The sequence below is a fragment of the Colossoma macropomum genome, unplaced genomic scaffold (genome assembly GCF_904425465.1).
Source record: "Colossoma macropomum unplaced genomic scaffold, Colossoma_macropomum, whole genome shotgun sequence".
Classification (NCBI taxonomy): Eukaryota; Metazoa; Chordata; class Actinopteri; order Characiformes; family Serrasalmidae; genus Colossoma; species Colossoma macropomum.
In genome coordinates, this window is record NW_023495217.1 from 54,375 (window position 1) to 73,600 (window position 19,226).

The 19,226-nt window shown below is 35.9% G+C and overlaps 1 protein-coding gene across 2 annotated transcripts in view; it reads left to right on the top strand.

Annotated features, from left to right (window-relative positions):
* The window catches only part of LOC118801190 (basement membrane-specific heparan sulfate proteoglycan core protein-like), a 76,361-nt gene that overhangs the window by 33,304 nt on the left and 23,831 nt on the right, over positions 1-19,226 (top strand). For both annotated transcript variants that reach the window (XM_036561363.1, XM_036561364.1), the window contains 4 exons: positions 3,428-3,700; positions 4,223-4,498; positions 8,438-8,710; positions 9,128-9,403. In XM_036561363.1, the coding sequence (XP_036417256.1) occupies positions 3,428-3,700; positions 4,223-4,498; positions 8,438-8,710; positions 9,128-9,403 (1,098 nt within the window). The remainder of the gene's footprint in view (positions 1-3,427; positions 3,701-4,222; positions 4,499-8,437; positions 8,711-9,127; positions 9,404-19,226) is intronic.

Genomic DNA, 19,226 nt, shown 5'->3' on the forward strand with positions numbered 1-19,226 from the left:
ACAGTAGAGTAACAGTATTTTGTTAATAGGCGACACAAAAGGAACATGTGATGTATTTTCACTCCTGATTCTCAGTATTTTTACCTCATCTGTTCATGAGTAACTACACTTTGTAGGTGGGCCACTATGTAAAAGTAATAGAACAACCACCAGTGATTATAATACAGTGATTTAGTCATAATATCAGTGCAGTTATTCACACTATTCTGAAGAACTGATGTTCTCACCTGATGTGAGATGCAGTAAATGAGAAACAATATTAAAAGAAATGAATTTGCATTTTTCAGCTTCAACACATTTAGTTTCACTGTAGTTACAGACTGTAACTGTGTCTGTTCATCACACTGCACTTGACCATTTAAATAAATAACAGGTTAAAAAACAAGTCAATTACTATTTTCACAGCAATAAATACATCATTTCAGCAGAACTACTTCACTGTTTTTGCAGTAAAACCCTAATATTATGAAAGAATAACAGATTTATAGGAATGGGGTGATATGTTCATTACCCAGATACGACACTATAAGAGCTGGTGGCTATTGCAGGAAATGTCAAAATAAATAAATAAATAGATAAACAAATTATAAAGAGATAGAAAAGAGGCTACAACAAGGTCTTTTTTAGTATTACTCACTTTTATTGTAATAGTTATTAAATTATTGTTTGTGTGGATAATTAGATTTTGTTACCATATTTTTCCATTTTATTACCAATTAATTACCACTACAATTTCTTGTAATAATAATTAAGTTATAACAATCCACTTTAACAATAATTAACTTATTATTTAATAGCAAATAAGAATTAGCACATAATTTTTAGTTTAGTAAAACTTTTTACTACTATCTTATCATTTCATCACCAACTTTTCATCACCATCTAGTAATAAATATAAAATTATCATGTAATGTTAAGCATAGTACAATTTTTTACTGAAATTTAACCGTATCATTACTCATTTATTACTGATCTCTGTGTACTGTGTACTCTAAGAAACTGTGTACTCTAAGAAACGGTGTACTCTAAGAAAAGGGCTTCTATGAACCGTTCTATAAGCATTAATTATTACTTTTGGAAATAATTCCTGATGAAGTAGCTAATAATGAATTATTGAGTGCTCTGTAAACTGATCATTTAGGTTTTAGTAGTTCAGAGCTTATTCACTCATTATTTGTGTACTAACTGCAGCTTATTACACTGCTAAGAAACTGATAATTGCGTTTACTCAAATAAAGAAATATCATAACAACTAACTAATAGTTATGATTTAGACTTGTTAATTATCTTTTGATTAATCTTTTGATTTGTTTGACTTTGTGTCCCTCTCAGTAAAGTGATCATTTTTACTAATTACACCATAAACTCTCTATTTGTTTTTGAGACCCTGTAAGTAAAGTGGAAAAAATATGTGCACATTATTAACTAATGAGTAAACTAAATAATTCTACACAATAAACCAAAAAGGAATCAAGAAAAGTAGAATTTCTATTACACTAAAACAAGTCCCTTCTCATAGTACGTGCCTTGTTGAGGCCAGGAGGCTGAGCTATGCCAGGAGGCAGAGAAGCCGAGAGCTATGCTGCCCAGAGTTTTAACTCCTTTCAGGGTCTTCCATGGGAGAAAGGTCTTAGCAGAGGTGCCAGACTAAATCTAGCACTTCTATTGAGCAGCAACTAAATAGGATGATGTCATCAGTTGATGATCACAGAGGGGACGACAGCAAAGATATCAATTCAGCCATGCAGAAGAAGGCAATGTTAAACCACTTCTGTTCCTTAGCAAGAAAACCACACAGGTAGACACAACAGAATGACTGTCAAAATACTTATTACACTAAAAACTCATAATTAAGACTTGACAAATTATCACTATCTTAATTTTTCTCTACTAGTTTTTATGTCCCCTCGAGAAAAGTGGAAAAAGGTACATACATTATTAATTAATGCTCATTCTGAATGATGGACATAGATAGACAGAATGACTGTTGGAATAGCGTCAGAAAATGTGAGCTTCAGGTTGGAAGGCACTCACCTTATTACTGGGGAGGAGCTGAGGATTCCACTGAGTACAGCTTGTGTGTGAGATGTGGCTACAGCAAAGCCCTCAGGAAGTCTAGTTGCTGAAGGTAAAGGGCAAAAAAGAAAGGTTGAAGCTGAAAAAACGAACTCAGAACTTGGAACATGTGAAGTATGAATCATGGCAAGCTGGAAGTAGTGAAAATGGAAATGGATCATCTACACATCAACATCCTAGAGATTAGTGAGCTGAAATGGATCAGATTAGGACACTGTAATCCAGGGAAACATACCACCTACTACTTGGGTCACATGAAAGAAGAAATGGAGAGGCTTTCACTGTCAACAAGGATATCAGCAAAACTGTTACTGGATATAATGCTGTGAATGATCGGCTGATGTCAGTCCGATTTCATGCACAACCATTCAAAATGACAGTAATCCAGGTTTATGCCCCAGTAATGGACGCAAGTGATGAAGAAATTGAAAATTTATGTGATCAAACTCAGGCTGAAATTGACAAGACCTGCAAACAAGACCTACTACTGTTTGTGGGAGACTGGAATGCGAAGGTCAGAAAAGTGAAGGAGGAAAATGCAGTCGGACAAAATGGCCTTGGAAACAGTAATGAAGCAAGAGAACAGCTAATGAGCTTCTGTGATTACAGTGACTTTTTCATTCCTAATACATTTTTCAAGCAACCAAAATGACATCTGTACACCTGGACACCAGCACATGGAGTTCACCGTGGATGGCTGACGATAAAATGGAGATGGCAAAAAAGAGAAAAGATGCCAAAATCAAGAAGAGCAAAGATCTTTTAAGAAAGCTAAACCGTAAAGTCCAGAGACCTGTCTGGAAAGACATGGACTAATACTACAACAACATCTGTAAAGATGTGTGAAAAAAGAGGAACAAACATGGAAAAACAAGGGTTGATTTTTAGAAGATATGGAAAATTGAAAATAAATTTCAGGCAGTAGTCAATACTCTAAGAGATGCCAGTGGATGGATCATAACAGATGAAATCAAAATCAAAATAGATGGAAAAATACACAGAAGATCTCTACAAAAAAGATTTTAGAGACAAAAGGTACTCGTGAATAATTACTGATATAAAGTAAGAAGTAAGAAGTAAATGAAAGTGAACATGTAAAGACTCTCATGCACTTTAGGTGTTTGTTTTGAAAGTAACATTACTAGTAATAAATTAACAAGTTCATTTTAAAAATGCTGTGTTCCTTGCTTATCTGATTATTATGCTGAATTGTAGTGCTACTCACAGGGAAAGAGTGGAGGTGTGTTCTGTGTGCTAACGTCTGAAAATATCATTCTTTATATTGTCCATGGACATGAAAAAAAACTTAATTGGAATTATTTTTTCTGACGATTTTTTTTTCTCTCCACAGAGAGACCAAAAGCTGTGGTGTCCATACAGCCTGATAAACAGGTGTTTATAGAAGCGACTGTGACTCTCAGATGTGACATAGAGGGAGAAGGAGTCTCTAACTGGCAGTACAGCTGGTTTAAAGATGATCCATACAGACCTGTCAGTTATGAACAGCAGTACAGTATCAGCTCTGTTACAGAGTCTCACAGAGGAAAATACACCTGTAGAGGAACAGAGAGAAGAACATCACGCTACTCACACACCAGTGGTGCTGTTAGACTGACTGTATCAGGTGAGTGTGATCATCTCCTCAGTGTCATTAATCTCAGTATCACAGTAACACAGATGAGACCAGATGTTTGTTTATTTTTTGCTAACACAGTGGTTCTTAATCCTATTCTTGGAGACCTCCTCCTCTGCACATTTTCATGTTTTGCCTGCTCCAACTGATCCGTGCAATCAGCTTAACAGGAAAACATACAATGTGCAGAGCAGTGGGCCTCCAGGACCCAGACTGGGAATATGCATTAATGAAACTGAGTCTAAATTCTCTGGATACTGCAATAGTCAATATTGCATTAGTCAATATTGTGTTCATAGATTATACATTTTAAGCATTTATTTTTAGAAATTAAATGGTTTCTGGGATGTCAGAGATGTTTTATCCTTAACTGTGATTTTGAAAAATCTTTATAAATATCCAAAAATAAAATATCTAAATTAGAATATGTAAATCTTTAAAATGGAGTGTTAAATCTCTGATGGACTATTTTACACTCTAAACTATTTTCTCTCCTTTCATCTGTTTCCACAGCTTTACCCAGAGCTACACTGACTGTAGAACCCAAATGGAGTCCTGTGTTCACTGGAGAGTCAGTGACTCTGAAGTGTGAGATAGAGACTTACAGTAACTGGAGATATCAGTGGTATAAAGGCAGCAGTAGAACTGCAGTCAGTCAGTCTCGGACGAACACCTTCACCATCACATCAGCAGCAGGTCAGGATCAGGATCAGTACTGGTGTAGAGGAGAGAGAGATAACAGACCTTCATCATCACAGCGCAGCAATACTGGTACTCTTACAGTGAAAGGTAAGATTTGTAGTTTTATTTTATTTATTAATTTATTTATAGGAAAGTGTCTTTTATGATGAGTAGAACAGAAAACAGGAAATGAAAATTCCCCACAATGAAGATTCCACATTAAATGAACGCCTATAATGTATGTCTGAAACCACTTTAAATACTAATTCTTTATTTATTAGTAAATGGAGTCACAATTTACAGATCAGAATCACTGGGTGATCATGTGATGATATTATGGCAGCAAATTGTACTAACATAAAATTTACATACTATTTCTCTAGTTATTATTAAATCTAAGTTAATAATTGTAGTGATAACCAGTCAGAATTAAAATGATAAAGTAATGTTACCATGTTGTACTCACCTAAAAATCACATGCTGATTTTCTAGTTATTAATAAGTTAAGGTGAGTTAAGATCAGTTAAGATAACCATGTTGTATAAAGAAGTGTGTGGTGTGGTGTGAGTCTTTTCTCTTTCTGAGTCTGTTACCAGATCTGAGCTTCACAGTAGAGTAACAGTATTTTGTTAATAGGCGACACAAAAGGAACATGTGTTTTCACTCCTGATTCTCAGTATTTTTACCTCATCTGTTCATGAGTAACTACACTTTGTAGGTGGGCCACTATGTAAAAGTAATAGAACAACCACCAGTGATTATAATGCAGTGATTTAGTCATAATATCAGTGCAGTTATTCACACTGTTCTGAAGAACTGATGTTCTCACCTGATGTGAGATGCAGTAAATGAGAAACAATATTAAAAGAAATGAATTTGCATTTTTCAGCTTCAACACATTTAGTTTCACTGTAGTTACAGACTGTAACTGTGTCTGTTCATCACACTGCACTTGACCATTTAAATAAATAACAGGTTAAAAAACAAGTTAATTACTATTTTCACAGCAATAAATACATCATTTCAGCAGAACTACTTCACTGTTTTTGTGGTAAAACCCTAATGTTATGAAAGAATAAAAGATTTAAAAGAATGGGGTGATATGTTCATTACCCAGATACGACACTATAAGAGCTGGTGGCTATTGCAGGAAATGTCAAAATAAATAAATAAATAGATAAACAAATTATAAAGAGATAGAAAAGAGGCTACAACAGGGACTTTTTTAGTATTACTCACTTTTATTGTAATGGTTATTGAATTATTGTTTGTGTGGATAATTAGATTTTCTTACCATATTTTTCCATTTTATTACCAATTAATTACCACTACAATTTCTTGTAATAATAATTAAGTAATAACAATTCATTTTAACAATAATTAACTTATTATTTAATAGCAAATAAAAAAGCACATAATTTTTAGTTTAGTAAAACTTTTTACAACTATCTCTTCATTTTTCCACCAACTTGTTACCACTGTAATAAATAACTTAATATCTAGTAATAAATATAAAATTGTCATGTAATGTTAAGCATAGTACAATTTTTGACTGAAATGTAACCGTATCATTACTCATTTATTACTGATCTCTGTAAACTGTGTACTCTAACAAACTGTGTCCTCTAAGAAAAAGGCTTCTATGAACCGTTCTGTAAGCATTAATTATTAAATAATTGCTGATGAAGTAGCTAATAATGAATTATTGAGTGCTCTGTAAACTGATCATTTAGGTTTTAGTAGTTCAGAGCTTATTCACTCATTATTTGTGTACTAACTGCAGCTTATTACACTGCTAACAAACTGATAACTGTGTTTAATAAAATAAAGAAATATCACAATCACTAATAGGTATGATTTGGTCTTGTTAATTATCTTTGATTAATCTTTTGATTTGTTTGACTTTGTGTCCCTCTCAGTAAAGTGATCATTTTTACTAATTACACCATAAACTCACAGTTAAGACTTGATTAATTATTGATATGTTAATTTCTCTCTATTTGTTTTTGTGACCCTGTAAGTAAAGTGGAAAAAATATGTGCACATTATTAACTAATGTGTAAACTAAATAATTCTACACAATAAACCCAAAAGGAATCAAGAAAAGTAGAATTTCTATTACACTAAAACAAGTCCCTTCTCATAGTACGTGCCTTGTTGAGGCCAGGAGGCTGAGCTATGCCAGGAGGCAGAGAAGTCGAGAGCTACGCTGCCCAGAGTTTTAACTCCTTTCAGGGTCTTCCATGGGAGAAAGGTCTTAGCAGAGGTGCCAGACTAAATCTAGCACTTCTATTGAGCAGCAACTAAATAGGATGATGTCATCAGTTGATGATCACAGAGGGGACGACAGCAAAGATATCAATTCAGCCATGCAGAAGAAGGCAATGTTAAACCACTTCTGTTCCTTAGCAAGAAAACCACATAGGTAGACACAACAGAATGACTGTCAAAATACTTATTACACTAAAAACTCATAATTAAGACTTGACAAATTATCACTATCTTAATTTTTCTCTACTAGTTTTTATGTCCCCTCGAGAAAAGTGGAAAAAGGTACATACATTATTAATTAATGCTCATTCTGAATGATGGACATAGATAGACAGAATGACTGTTGGAATAGCGTCAGAAAATGTGAGCTTCAGGTTGGAAGGCACTCACCTTACTACTGGGGAGGAGCTGAGGATTCCACTGAGTACAGCTTGTGTGTGAGATGTGGCTACAGCAAAGCCCTCAGGAAGTCTAGTTGCTGAAGGTAAAGGGCAAAAAAGAAAGGTTGAAGCTGAAAAAACGAACTCAGAACTTGGAACATGTGAAGTATGAATCATGGCAAGCTGGAAGTAGTGAAAATGGAAATGGATCATCTACACATCAACATCCTAGAGATTAGTGAGCTGAAATGGATCAGATTAGGACACTGTAATCCAGGGAAACATACCACCTACTACTTGGGTCACATGAAAGAAGAAATGGAGAGGCTTTCACTGTCAACAAGGATATCAGCAAAACTGTTACTGGATATAATGCTGTGAATGATCGGCTGATGTCAGTCCGATTTCATGCACAACCATTCAAAATGACAGTAATCCAGGTTTATGCCCCAGTAATGGACGCAAGTGATGAAGAAATTGAAAATTTATGTGATCAAACTCAGGCTGAAATTGACAAGACCTGCAAACAAGACCTACTACTGTTTGTGGGAGACTGGAATGCGAAGGTCAGAAAAGTGAAGGAGGAAAATGCAGTCGGACAAAATGGCCTTGGAAACAGTAATGAAGCAAGAGAACAGCTAATGAGCTTCTGTGATTACAGTGACTTTTTCATTCCTAATACATTTTTCAAGCAACCAAAATGACATCTGTACACCTGGACACCAGCACATGGAGTTCACCGTGGATGGCTGACGATAAAATGGAGATGGCAAAAAAGAGAAAAGATGCCAAAATCAAGAAGAGCAAAGATCTTTTAAGAAAGCTAAACCGTAAAGTCCAGAGACCTGTCTGGAAAGACATGGACTAATACTACAACAACATCTGTAAAGATGTGTGAAAAAAGAGGAACAAACATGGAAAAACAAGGGTTGATTTTTAGAAGATATGGAAAATTGAAAATAAATTTCAGGCAGTAGTCAATACTCTAAGAGATGCCAGTGGATGGATCATAACAGATGAAATCAAAATCAAAATAGATGGAAAAATACACAGAAGATCTCTACAAAAAAGATTTTAGAGACAAAAGGTACTCGTGAATGATTACTGATATAAAGTAAGAAGTAAATAATAGTGAACATGTAAAGACTCTCATGCACTTTAGGTGTTTGTTTTGAAAGTAACATTACTAGTAATAAATTAACAAGTTCATTTTAAAAATGCTGTGTTCCTTGCTTATCTGATTATTATGCTGAATTGTAGTGCTACTCACAGGGAAAGAGTGGAGGTGTGTTCTGTGTGCTAACGTCTGAAAATATCATTCTTTATATTGTCCATGGACATGAAAAAAAACTTAATTGGAATTATTTTTTCTGACGATTTTTTTTTCTCTCCACAGAGAGACCAAAAGCTGTGGTGTCCATACAGCCTGATAAACAGGTGTTTATAGGAGAGACTGTGACTCTCAGATGTGACATAGAGGGAGAAGGTGTCTCTAACTGGCAGCACAGCTGGTTTAAAGATGATCCATACAGACCTGTCGGTTATGAACAGCAGTACAGTATCAGCTCTGTTACAGAGTCTCACAGAGGAAAATACACCTGTAGAGGAACAGAGAGAAGAACATCACGCTACTCACACACCAGTGATGCTGTTACACTGACTGTATCAGGTGAGTTTGATCATCTCTTCAGTGTTCATTAATCTCAGTATCACATGAATGGAGATCAATATCGCTGTAGAGGAAAGAAACTGGCAGACAAATATCATCACTCTATTACACTCATTGTAAAGCGAGCTCATAAGAATACTTGTGCTAAAATAGATTACTATTACCAACATCATGTTGTTTAAAAAACTGATGTTAGTCATTATTGTTTTTATGAACATAAATTTGTATTATTTGATATTGACGTTATTGGTTTCTGAAATGTCAGAGTTTTATTGTTCAACTGACAAAAAAAAATCTTTAAAAAATCTCCAAAAATAAATTCTCTGGATAAGAACGCTTAGATTTTTTAAATAAAATGATGAATCTCTGATGGAATATTTTACACAATACGCTGTTTCCTTTTATCTGTTTCCACAGCTTTACCCAACGCTACACTGACTGTAGAACCCACATGGAGTCCTGTGTTCACTGGAGAGTCAGTCACTCTGAAGTGTAAGATAGAGTCTCACAGTGACTGGAGATATCAGTGGTATAAAGGCAGCAGTAGAACTGCAGTCAATCAGTCTCAGACAAACACCTTCAGCATCAGATCAGCAGCAGATCAGGATCAGGATCAGTACTGGTGTAGAGGAGAGAGAGATAACAGACCCTCATCATCACAACCCAGCAATACTGTTACCCTCACAGTGAAAGGTAAGCTTGCTATTTTTTTTATTTTTTTGTGGAAAGTGTCTTATTAGATTAGTAGCTCAGAAAATGAGCAACAGAGTAACAGTATTTTGTTAACAGGTGACACCAAAGGAACATGTGATGTGTTTTCAGCCCTGATTCTCAGTATTTTTACCTCATCTGTTCATGAGTAACTACACTTGTCTGAAAGCGGGCCACTGTGTAAAAGCAATAGAACACCCACCAGTGATTATAATGCAGTAATTTAATCATAATTTCAGTACAGTTATCTACAGTATTCTGAAGAACTGATGTTCTCACTCAATCTGAGATGCAGTAACTATAGTAGCACTATTTTTTTTGCTATAATTACAGATTGTAATTGTGTCTGTATATCATACTGCACCTGACCATTTAAACGCAACAGGAAAAAAACAAACAAACAAACAAACAAAAAAAAACAAGTGAGATCATATTTTATAGCACTAATACCACATCTTTTCAGCAGGAATACTTCATTTTTTATTTAAAACCCTGAATATTATAAAAACCTATAAACATTTAAAGAATGGGGTGATGGGTTCATTAAGCACATATGATGTTGTACGAGCCATTCACTTTCTCTCTTTAAAAAATAAAAATGAACATTTTTTTATTTCATTTTGTTTATGGATTATAACAGTTTGTTAACATTATTTCCCATTTTATTACCAACTGCTTACACTACAAGTACTAATTTATAATTTAGTAATAAATAAAAAAAATAGGTTAGTACTATTTATCATAATTGTACCATATCTTTACCTACTTATTACTGATCTGTAAAGTGCTACTGTTAACTGTTCATTAGACATTACCTATTACATACATAAGTAATTACTGATTAAGCACCTCTGTTAACTAATTGTGTGGTTTGTTTTTAATTCATTACTTATTTACTCATTAATTGTGTACTAACTGCTGCTTATTATCACTAATGAACTGATAAGTGTGTTTACTTATGTAAAGAAGTAACATTAGAACTAAGTAGTTTCTGGAGTTGTCCTGTTAATGATCTGTTAATTAATCTACTTGTTACTGATTAATTACTGCTTTGTGTAAAGAGTAGTGATTATTGACCATTTTAATACTAATTACATTGTAAATTCGTGATTAAGACTTAACTTGTTACTGATATTTTAATTTCTCCTTGTTTTTGTCTCCCCTTGAATAAAATAGACAAAGTTTCAGTTACAGCTACATTGAACAGTGTGTTGTGCTGCTGTTTCAGTAACGTCAGTGTATACACTGTAAAAAAAAACAAACAAACAAAAAAAAACACCGTGGTACAGAATTTACCCCAATTTTTTCTTGTTCACTCAACTTTTGTAAATTATTAGTTATCCTGACTGACATTTTTGTCAACACTAAAGTAAATATTTAGTTGAGCTAAAATGAGAACATTGCACACTAAGGAGTACAACTATTCTTACGCAAATCTCTTTGAGTTGAATTAACTTTTATTTCTTTATTAAACAAAGAAACCTTAGTTTATGTGATGACATTCTTGCTCACAGAGCAAAGCTTTCTGAAGTTAATTAAAAATATTCATTGGAAATCAGTACTAAGGAATATTAAGCTGTGCCTTTAAACATTAAACTGTAGGTTTACAGCTCTGCAGTAAAACTGTGAATGTGTAAAGAAACAGAAGAGGTAGTACAACACAGGTGATCACAGCTGAGCAATCAGATATCTGCCACAGTTCTAAGAAAATAATGTCACACATTAAGCCACTATGTACTGTATCATGTCTTGTAAATTTAACAATTCTTAAAGCTCACCTGTGTTCACTGGTATGTGGGCATGAATTGATTACACCAGAATCATCGTAAAGCAATTGCTTTAATTGTCTAAACAACATATACAGAATTACAGTTTAGACAAAGTGAGTGGAATAGCAATTATATAAGTAAAGAAACAGTTGCAATGGTGTTTACCAAAAACTACAAACTAAATTGGTGAGTGCAGCACACTGTTGTACTTGACTATATGCATACACTCACTGACCACTTAAATATGTACAGCTACCTTGTATTTATGCTCCTTTTCCATTTAATCAGGTCCATTTAATGTATAAGTGCACTTTGTAGCTCTGCAATTGAAGATTGTAGTTGATCTATTTCTCTGCATAATTTGTTAACCCTTTCACCTTGTTCATCAATGATCAGGACCCCATCCAGGACCTCCACAGAGCAGGTATTACTATTATTATTATTAGTAGTAGTAGTAGTAGCTGTATTTCATTTTTTTGAGCACTGCGGTGACACTGGCATGGTAGCGTCACTGCTGGAGTGAGAATACCAAAAAAAAGCCAACAGCGTCCTGTGACCCCCGATGAAGGCCTAGAGGATGACTGACACAGCAGCAGCAGATAAACTATCGTCTCTGACTTTACATTTACAAGGTGGACCAACGAGGTTGGAGTGTCTAATAGAGTGGACAGTGAGTGGACACAATGTTTTAAAAACTCCAGCATCACTGCTGTGTCCAATACACCACCCAAATAATACCTACTCTGTGGTGGTCCTGTGGGGGTCCTGACCACTGAGGAATAGGGTGAAGAATCCACTTTGCCAAGGGGGCAAAGATAGATTGCAATCTGTAAATTAGAAATACCATCAAAATGACCAGTAAGTGTATATGTATGTGTGGGAGAGAGAGACAGCAAGAGAATGAACATCTGAAAACCACCCTAGTGTGCTAAACATACTCGTCCCTTAACAAATGTTGACGTCTCTGGTCAATTTCTTTGTCACCTGCTGCTTGTGAAGGTGGGTTCTTCATGGCTGCAATCAAAAATGAAAAAAAAGTAAGCAAAATTAGTAATAAACACTCACCAGACAAAACATATGGATGAGAATAATCCACCAAGTAGACAGTATAAAAAATAAATATGCAAATCAAAAACAAGAAAAAGAAAACCTATATGGGTGACACTTTATTTTGAATGGTCCTTTTCAGATGAAACAAATACTCAACGAACTTAGCATAAGTTAGAACTGAGCTGGTCTTCCAGGAGAGCTATTAACTTCAATAAATGAACTAAATTCAACACTGTTACAAACTGAAAATGGCGTTTTTTTTATAAGAAAAACTTTTCTCTTTCTGCTATTTTGTGAGAGCAAGCACTCATCGAAAAGAAGTGACTCGCTAGCCTAGCTACCACAGCAGCTAAATGACTGTTAGCAAATGATGCTCATTTTCATTTTAACATATTCAGAGTTCAACACTAACAAATCATAGGATTAGGTTTGAGTAAATGTCTATTTGAAAAAATGTTGGTACATCAAATAAACCAAGCATTTACTTACCAGACACGTTTTTAAGCCTTCTGAAGTTTCCAGAAGCTGCTCTAAGTGCGAACCTCCTGTCTCTATGGTGGAGCGTTGATGACATCTAGGTCCTCAGTACGGGTAGAATCTGCCTCAATATGACTGGAATGTGCTACGAGATGACATTAACGTAGTAGAGGTTGTTCAGTCAGCTAAATCACCATGAGAAAGTTGGGCCAACTGTATTTTTAAATTTGCCTAATCACGCTACTCACACACCAGTGATGCTGTTACACTGACTCTGTCAGGTGAGTGTGATCATCTCCTCAGTGTTCATTTGATACAGATGAGACCAGATTTTTTTTTTTAACACGGTGGTTCTTAAACCTGCAGACACCCTGCTCTGCATGTTGTAATGTAATTAAATAGTAATTCTAAAACAATGCTAATTTCCTAGTTATTAATAAATAACGTTGAGTTGAGTTATAATAATTATTTTTTATTAGTATATTTTTTATTATTAGTTATTATACCAATTATTATAATTATAATATTATTAATATAAACTCAGTATAACTCATAAACTCACAATATCAGTATATTTACTTCATCTATTCCTGAGTAACAACACTACCCTGTAGGTGAGCCAACATGTAAAAGTAACAGCTGATTATAATGCAGTACTTTAGTCATAATGTCAGTGCAGTTATTCACATTATTCTGACAAACTGATGTGAGATGCAGTAACTGATAAACAAGATGAAGTAAGTTTGCACTTTCAGCTCCAACACATTTAGCTTAACTGGAATTACAGACTTTGTCTGTACTGCAGCTAATTAACACGGTAACAATGATTAATTAATATTTTGTAACAGTCAAGCAAAATAGATTACATCTAGAAATGCATGTATAATTGTAAACATTCAACAACAACAACAACAATAATAATAATAATAATAATAATAATATAATAATAATGCATATAAATGAACAGACAGACTAATATATTAACTAGTTAATTAATACAGTAAATAATATTAATTACAATGAGTTAATATAGTAGAAACTGGGAAGAGATCATGAACAAATATTGTACAAATCATGAAAAAAAAATGCTGGGTTAAAAACAATCCTATTTGGGTCATATTCATAATCCTGTTCTGGGTCTGTATATGACAGAACACACGCTGGGTTAATCTGACCCAAAATTGCTGGGTTATATGAAAAACACGTGAAACATGAACAAACTGGGTGATTAGAGCAGATTTTTTTTTTCTCGATTGTGTTTAATTTTCTTTTTTCTTTAATATTTTATATTGTATATAATTTTACTTATATACATAAAGTGTTCTAAATTTACTCAATAATGACAAACTGTTAGGCCTAAATGAAAGTAAATCTTTATTATTATTTAAGATTCTTATCAGTTTGTTGCAGATATGCGTGTTTGCTCCAACCTGTAAAAAAGAAAAGATATAAATTAAGAAAAGATAAAACATTTTGAATAAAAAACACAACACACATGACAAGCACTTTGCTTTAGTAATGTACTGTAGATTTAGAGAAGAGTGGTGATATACAAGTCTAACCAAGTTTGTTTGGTTAGATATCATTAGCTAGATTAGGTATGTTAGCTATGTGATTTTAGCCACGTTTAGTACAATTATTAGTAGTATATTATTATCTTATTACACAGATAATGTTAATGTTTACTTTAAAATGACTAAAATTCAATTGCAAATAATGTTATATGTAATATAGAGTGCTAAAGCAGCCAGAGACAGTCCAGTAAAACAGTCGTAGAAATGAACATTGTAGTGTACTAACATTAGCTAATCTTATCAGTCTCACATCACAACTAGATAAATACAGTTTATAATAGAGTTCTCTCAAAATAAAACGTATGTTGTTGTTGGTTTCACTGAATAGTACAAGCGTATTTCTATTAAAGTCTATAGTAAAGGAAAAAGTCTATATATTATGGAAGTTTACTTACTGATTCCTATAAGCAGAGACTCTGCTGTGCTGCTGTCTGATGAGGAGCAATTTAACCAACTCTGTTTTAACCAGCACTGTTATGATTTAAAAATGAAGCCTTTGGCTATGTTTTTAGTTACTTAAGCAATAGAACGCGAGAAGGAGCGTGTTATTGTGAAATAACATCACGGCTGTGATTTGGTCGCAGGCACGAGCCGAAGGCATTAAAGTGTGCCGCCTGTAGTGAAGTGATGCACTATCATACAGAGTTCACTTAAAATACATGGAGGATCCTTTGAAGAAAAACAAAATTATATAAGTCATTTGGCATGGACTTGACAAGTTTCTGGATGTAGGCGACTTTAACGTTCAGCCACTCTTGCATCAAAGAATTGCATAGTTTGGCCAGATTTCGCGGTCGGCTTCCCTGGCATCTTACTGGATGTTCCAGGTCGTCCCACAGATTTTCAAGAGGATTCAAATCTGGGGGTTTTGCAGGCCAGTCCAGATGTGTGAATGCTCCTGAATGTTCATCATGCCAGTCAGTCACATTTGCAGCCCTGTGAGCGTGAGAATTGTCATCCTGGATTACAGGGATAGGAATGTAATGTTCCTTGGTAAGATGATGAGCAAAGGGCAAAACCTGGATGTCCAGCAGCTCAGTGTTGGCACTATGGTTCAAATTACAGTCACCTCAACCAAAGGACCCATTTCCGCATGAATAAAACACCCCCCGTACGTCACAGAGCCTCCTGCAGATTGAACCACACCTTGCAAGCAGTCCTCATTGAAGGCTTCTTTAGGTCCACGATGAATGACACCTAGCATCAATCACATACGGGCAGAAACAAGATTCATCTGACCAGATAACACATTTCCAGTCATGAACACTCCAATTGTTGTGTCTCTTCGCCCACTGTAACCAGGCAACTTTGTAAGCAGAAGTGAGCAAAGGCCTCTTGCGTGCCACTCTGCTCCATATTTTCATGGTATGCAGTTCACTGCTGAGTGTTCTTTCAGAAATTGGTTGTGAAGGACCTGCGTTGACTTCCAGAAGCAATCCTTGCCTTCTTCCATATGGAAAAAAACAAAATAATAATAATCACTTATTAATGAGCATATAAAAGTACACTATATTGCCAAAAATAATCGCTCGTCTGCCTTCACACGAATATGAACTTGAGTGACATCCCATTCTTAATCCATAGGGTTTAATATGATGTCGGGCCACCGTTTGCTGCTATAACAGCTTCTGCTCTTCTGGGAAGGCTTTCCACAAGGTTTAGGAGTGTGTTTATGGGAATTTTTGACCATTCCTCCAGAAGCGCATTTGTGAGGTCAGACACTGATGTTGGACGAGAAGGCCTGGCTCGCAGTCTCCGCTCTAATTCATCCCAAAGGTGTTCTATCGGGTTGAGGTCAGGACTCTGTGCAGGCCAGTCAAGTTCTTCCACACCAAACTCGTTCATCCATGTCTTTATGGACCTTGCTTTGTGCACTGGTGCGCAATCATGTTGGAACAGGAAGGAGCCATCCCCAAACTGTTCCCACAATGTTGGGAGCATGAAATTGTCCAAAATCTCTTGGTCTCCTGAAGCATTAAGAGTTCCTTTCACTGGAACTAAGGGGCCGAGCCCAACTCCTGAAAAACAACCCCACACCATAATCCCCCCTCCACCAAACTTTACACTTAGTACAATGCAGTCAGACAAGTACCGTTCTCCTGGTAACTGCCAAACCCCGACTTGTCCATCGGATTGCCAGACGGAGAAGCATGATTCGTCACTCCAGAGAACACGTCTCCACTGCTCTAGAGTCCAGTGGCGGCGCTTTACACCACTGCATTTGACGCTTTGCATTGCGCTTGGTGATGTAAGGCTTGGATGCAGCTGCTCGGCCATGGAAACCCATTCCATGAAGCTCTCTATGCTGTTCTTGAGCTAATCTGAAGGCCACATGAAGTTTGGAGGTCTGTGGCGATTGACTCTGCAGAAAGTTTGCGACCTCTGCGCACTATGCGCCTCACCATCCGCTGACCCGTCATTTTACGTGGCCGACCACTTCATGGCTGAGTTGCTGTCGTTCCCAATCACTTTCACTTTGTTATAATACCACCGACAGTTGACTGTGAAATATTTAGTAGCGAGGAAGTTTCACGCCTGGACTTGTTGCACAGGTGGCATCCCATCACGGTACCACTCTGGAATTCACTGAGCTCCTGAGAGCGACCCATTCTTTCACAAATGTTTGTAGAAGCAGTCTGCATGGCTAGGTGCTTGGTTTTATACACCTGTGGCCATGGAAGTGATTGGAACACCTGAATTCAATGATTTGGATGGGTGACTGAATACTTTTGGCAATATAGTGAAATATCTAACAGCAAAATGTATTCTCTCATTCTAAATAGAAGTTCTAAAGTAGTTCTAAATGGAAGCAAACAACCACATGAACAACATGAAAATTGCATTCTTGTGTGCTACAGAAACATCGGAGCCTTTGGACAGTGAGGGCCTGTTTACACTCTGCATTAACATGTGTTTTTGGTGGTCAGATCATGTTCAAATTTCACTCAAACACATGAAAAGCCAGGTTTTAACAACTCCAGAACACACTGCAAGCAGATTTTGATCGAATTACTCAGAGTACAGCACTCTTAGGTGGATCTTAACCACATTTAACACAAGTGTAAACGGAATGTGTTTTCCTTATTTGATTGGAATGTGTCTGCTGACCAGCAGGTGAGAGAATACACAATGAAACAAAAGATGGAGGATAGGTGAGGCCGACGTTAGCCCCAACTTAGTCCTGAGCTTGTGTCACAATAGGGAAAAAGTAAAATGTAAACAACAAATGTGTTGATGTTCTTTTTATGAGGGAAAGGTACAATCAGATCCTCACCTGGACGAAATGGGGACAGATTTTTAATGAAAAGTGTAAATAGAATTTGTCCAGGTATAATCCAAACATGAAAGACATGTTAATGCAAGATGTAAACAGGCTCTTAGACGGCCACAGCTGTGGAAAGTGCTCATAAGAAAGGCGAATACACAACAATAAAGACGACTAAAAGCATGTCGCAGTCATTTTTTATTACTAACTCACATGAAAACCAGCTATACCGGACTGCAGGCGAGAGCAGGCTGAATGTTTAGATTGTGGGCGGTACAGATTTTCTGTGGGAGCGGAACTAAAAAAACAATCACAGAAAATTGGTCCCATGCAGACCTCTACTGTGAGGTATAGAGGTCTATTAAGTGAAAGTTTAGCATGTAGAAAAACCTACAAAATACCTCAATACACACACACACACATACACACACACACACACACACACACACACACACACTACGTAGTGCAAAGTGTATGAAGGTATAAACAGTTATTTTGCAGTAGGTGTTGCACAAACTGAATGTAAAGTGTTGAGTGTGTTAGCAGCAGCTTGCGAAGGCCAGGGGGAGACAGGTTGGTCTGTTTGCTGCCTTCAGTCTTTAACAGCTGTTAGTGTGTGTGGGAGGAGGTTTGTGGGAAAACACATGATAGACCACTTTTTGCAAATTGGGAGCAGGCTGTGTACGTATAAGAAATATCAAAGCTATATAAAACTACTTTTATTTGAGAAGTAAAAATGTGTTTTCCATTAGCATTTGCTGTTACTCTTTTAAAAGCTCTCTATATCTAAAATTGCTACAAATGGATATGCAGCACTTTGGAATGAAATATTTAATTTTAACCAAAGATTAACAAATCTGTGATTAAAGTCTTAAACTGTGATTAAAGTCTTAAACTGTGATTAAAACCTTGACCTGCCATCCATTCTGATTGTCTGCTATGATGGATTCAGCAGAATAAATAAACAGCAATAACATTTCTCTCCACACTGATCATTATCTAAGTGAAATCATTATTGAGTGAAAACCAGCATAGAGCTACATCAAAACCAGCTCTCACAAGCAGAGAGGAAATATAGACATTTAATAAACAGTCCATTATTAGAACCACAGCCTCAGAGTCAGGAGGAGCTGTTTAGCCAGCCCTGCTGAGAAGATTATAAATTATAATGTTACACAAAACCGTTGGAAATTTGAATCAAAATATTTTAAATATAAACAGTCTGTATGTTACTCTCCAACCTGCAGTTTTACAGTTAATAGTCCATAAACACTCAAATCTAAAGAATAACCCTGAATATTATTAGAGTAGCCTGTTAGCCTGTTACACTGTTAGCCTGTTAGCTCTCTGCCAAGCTATTCATCCCAGACCAGCTAGTTCAACTATCTTACCGTCAGTGAGTGTGTGTGAGTTCCTTGAGGTGCTTTGCATGAGAGAGAGTTTCAATTTAATCTTTAAATTAATTTATTCAGTTTAAAATAATGGCGTGAAAAGTCATACAGGTCTTCATGACAGTCAGGAGCTACATTGTAGAAAGACTGAATGGTGAGTCACCACCTCATAGAACAGACTTGCTAATCGTTAATATTAATGTTTTAAATGCACATACTGCTTAGTAAACACACAAATATGCAACCTAAAACACAGACATTTTTGATTCAGTAGAAATA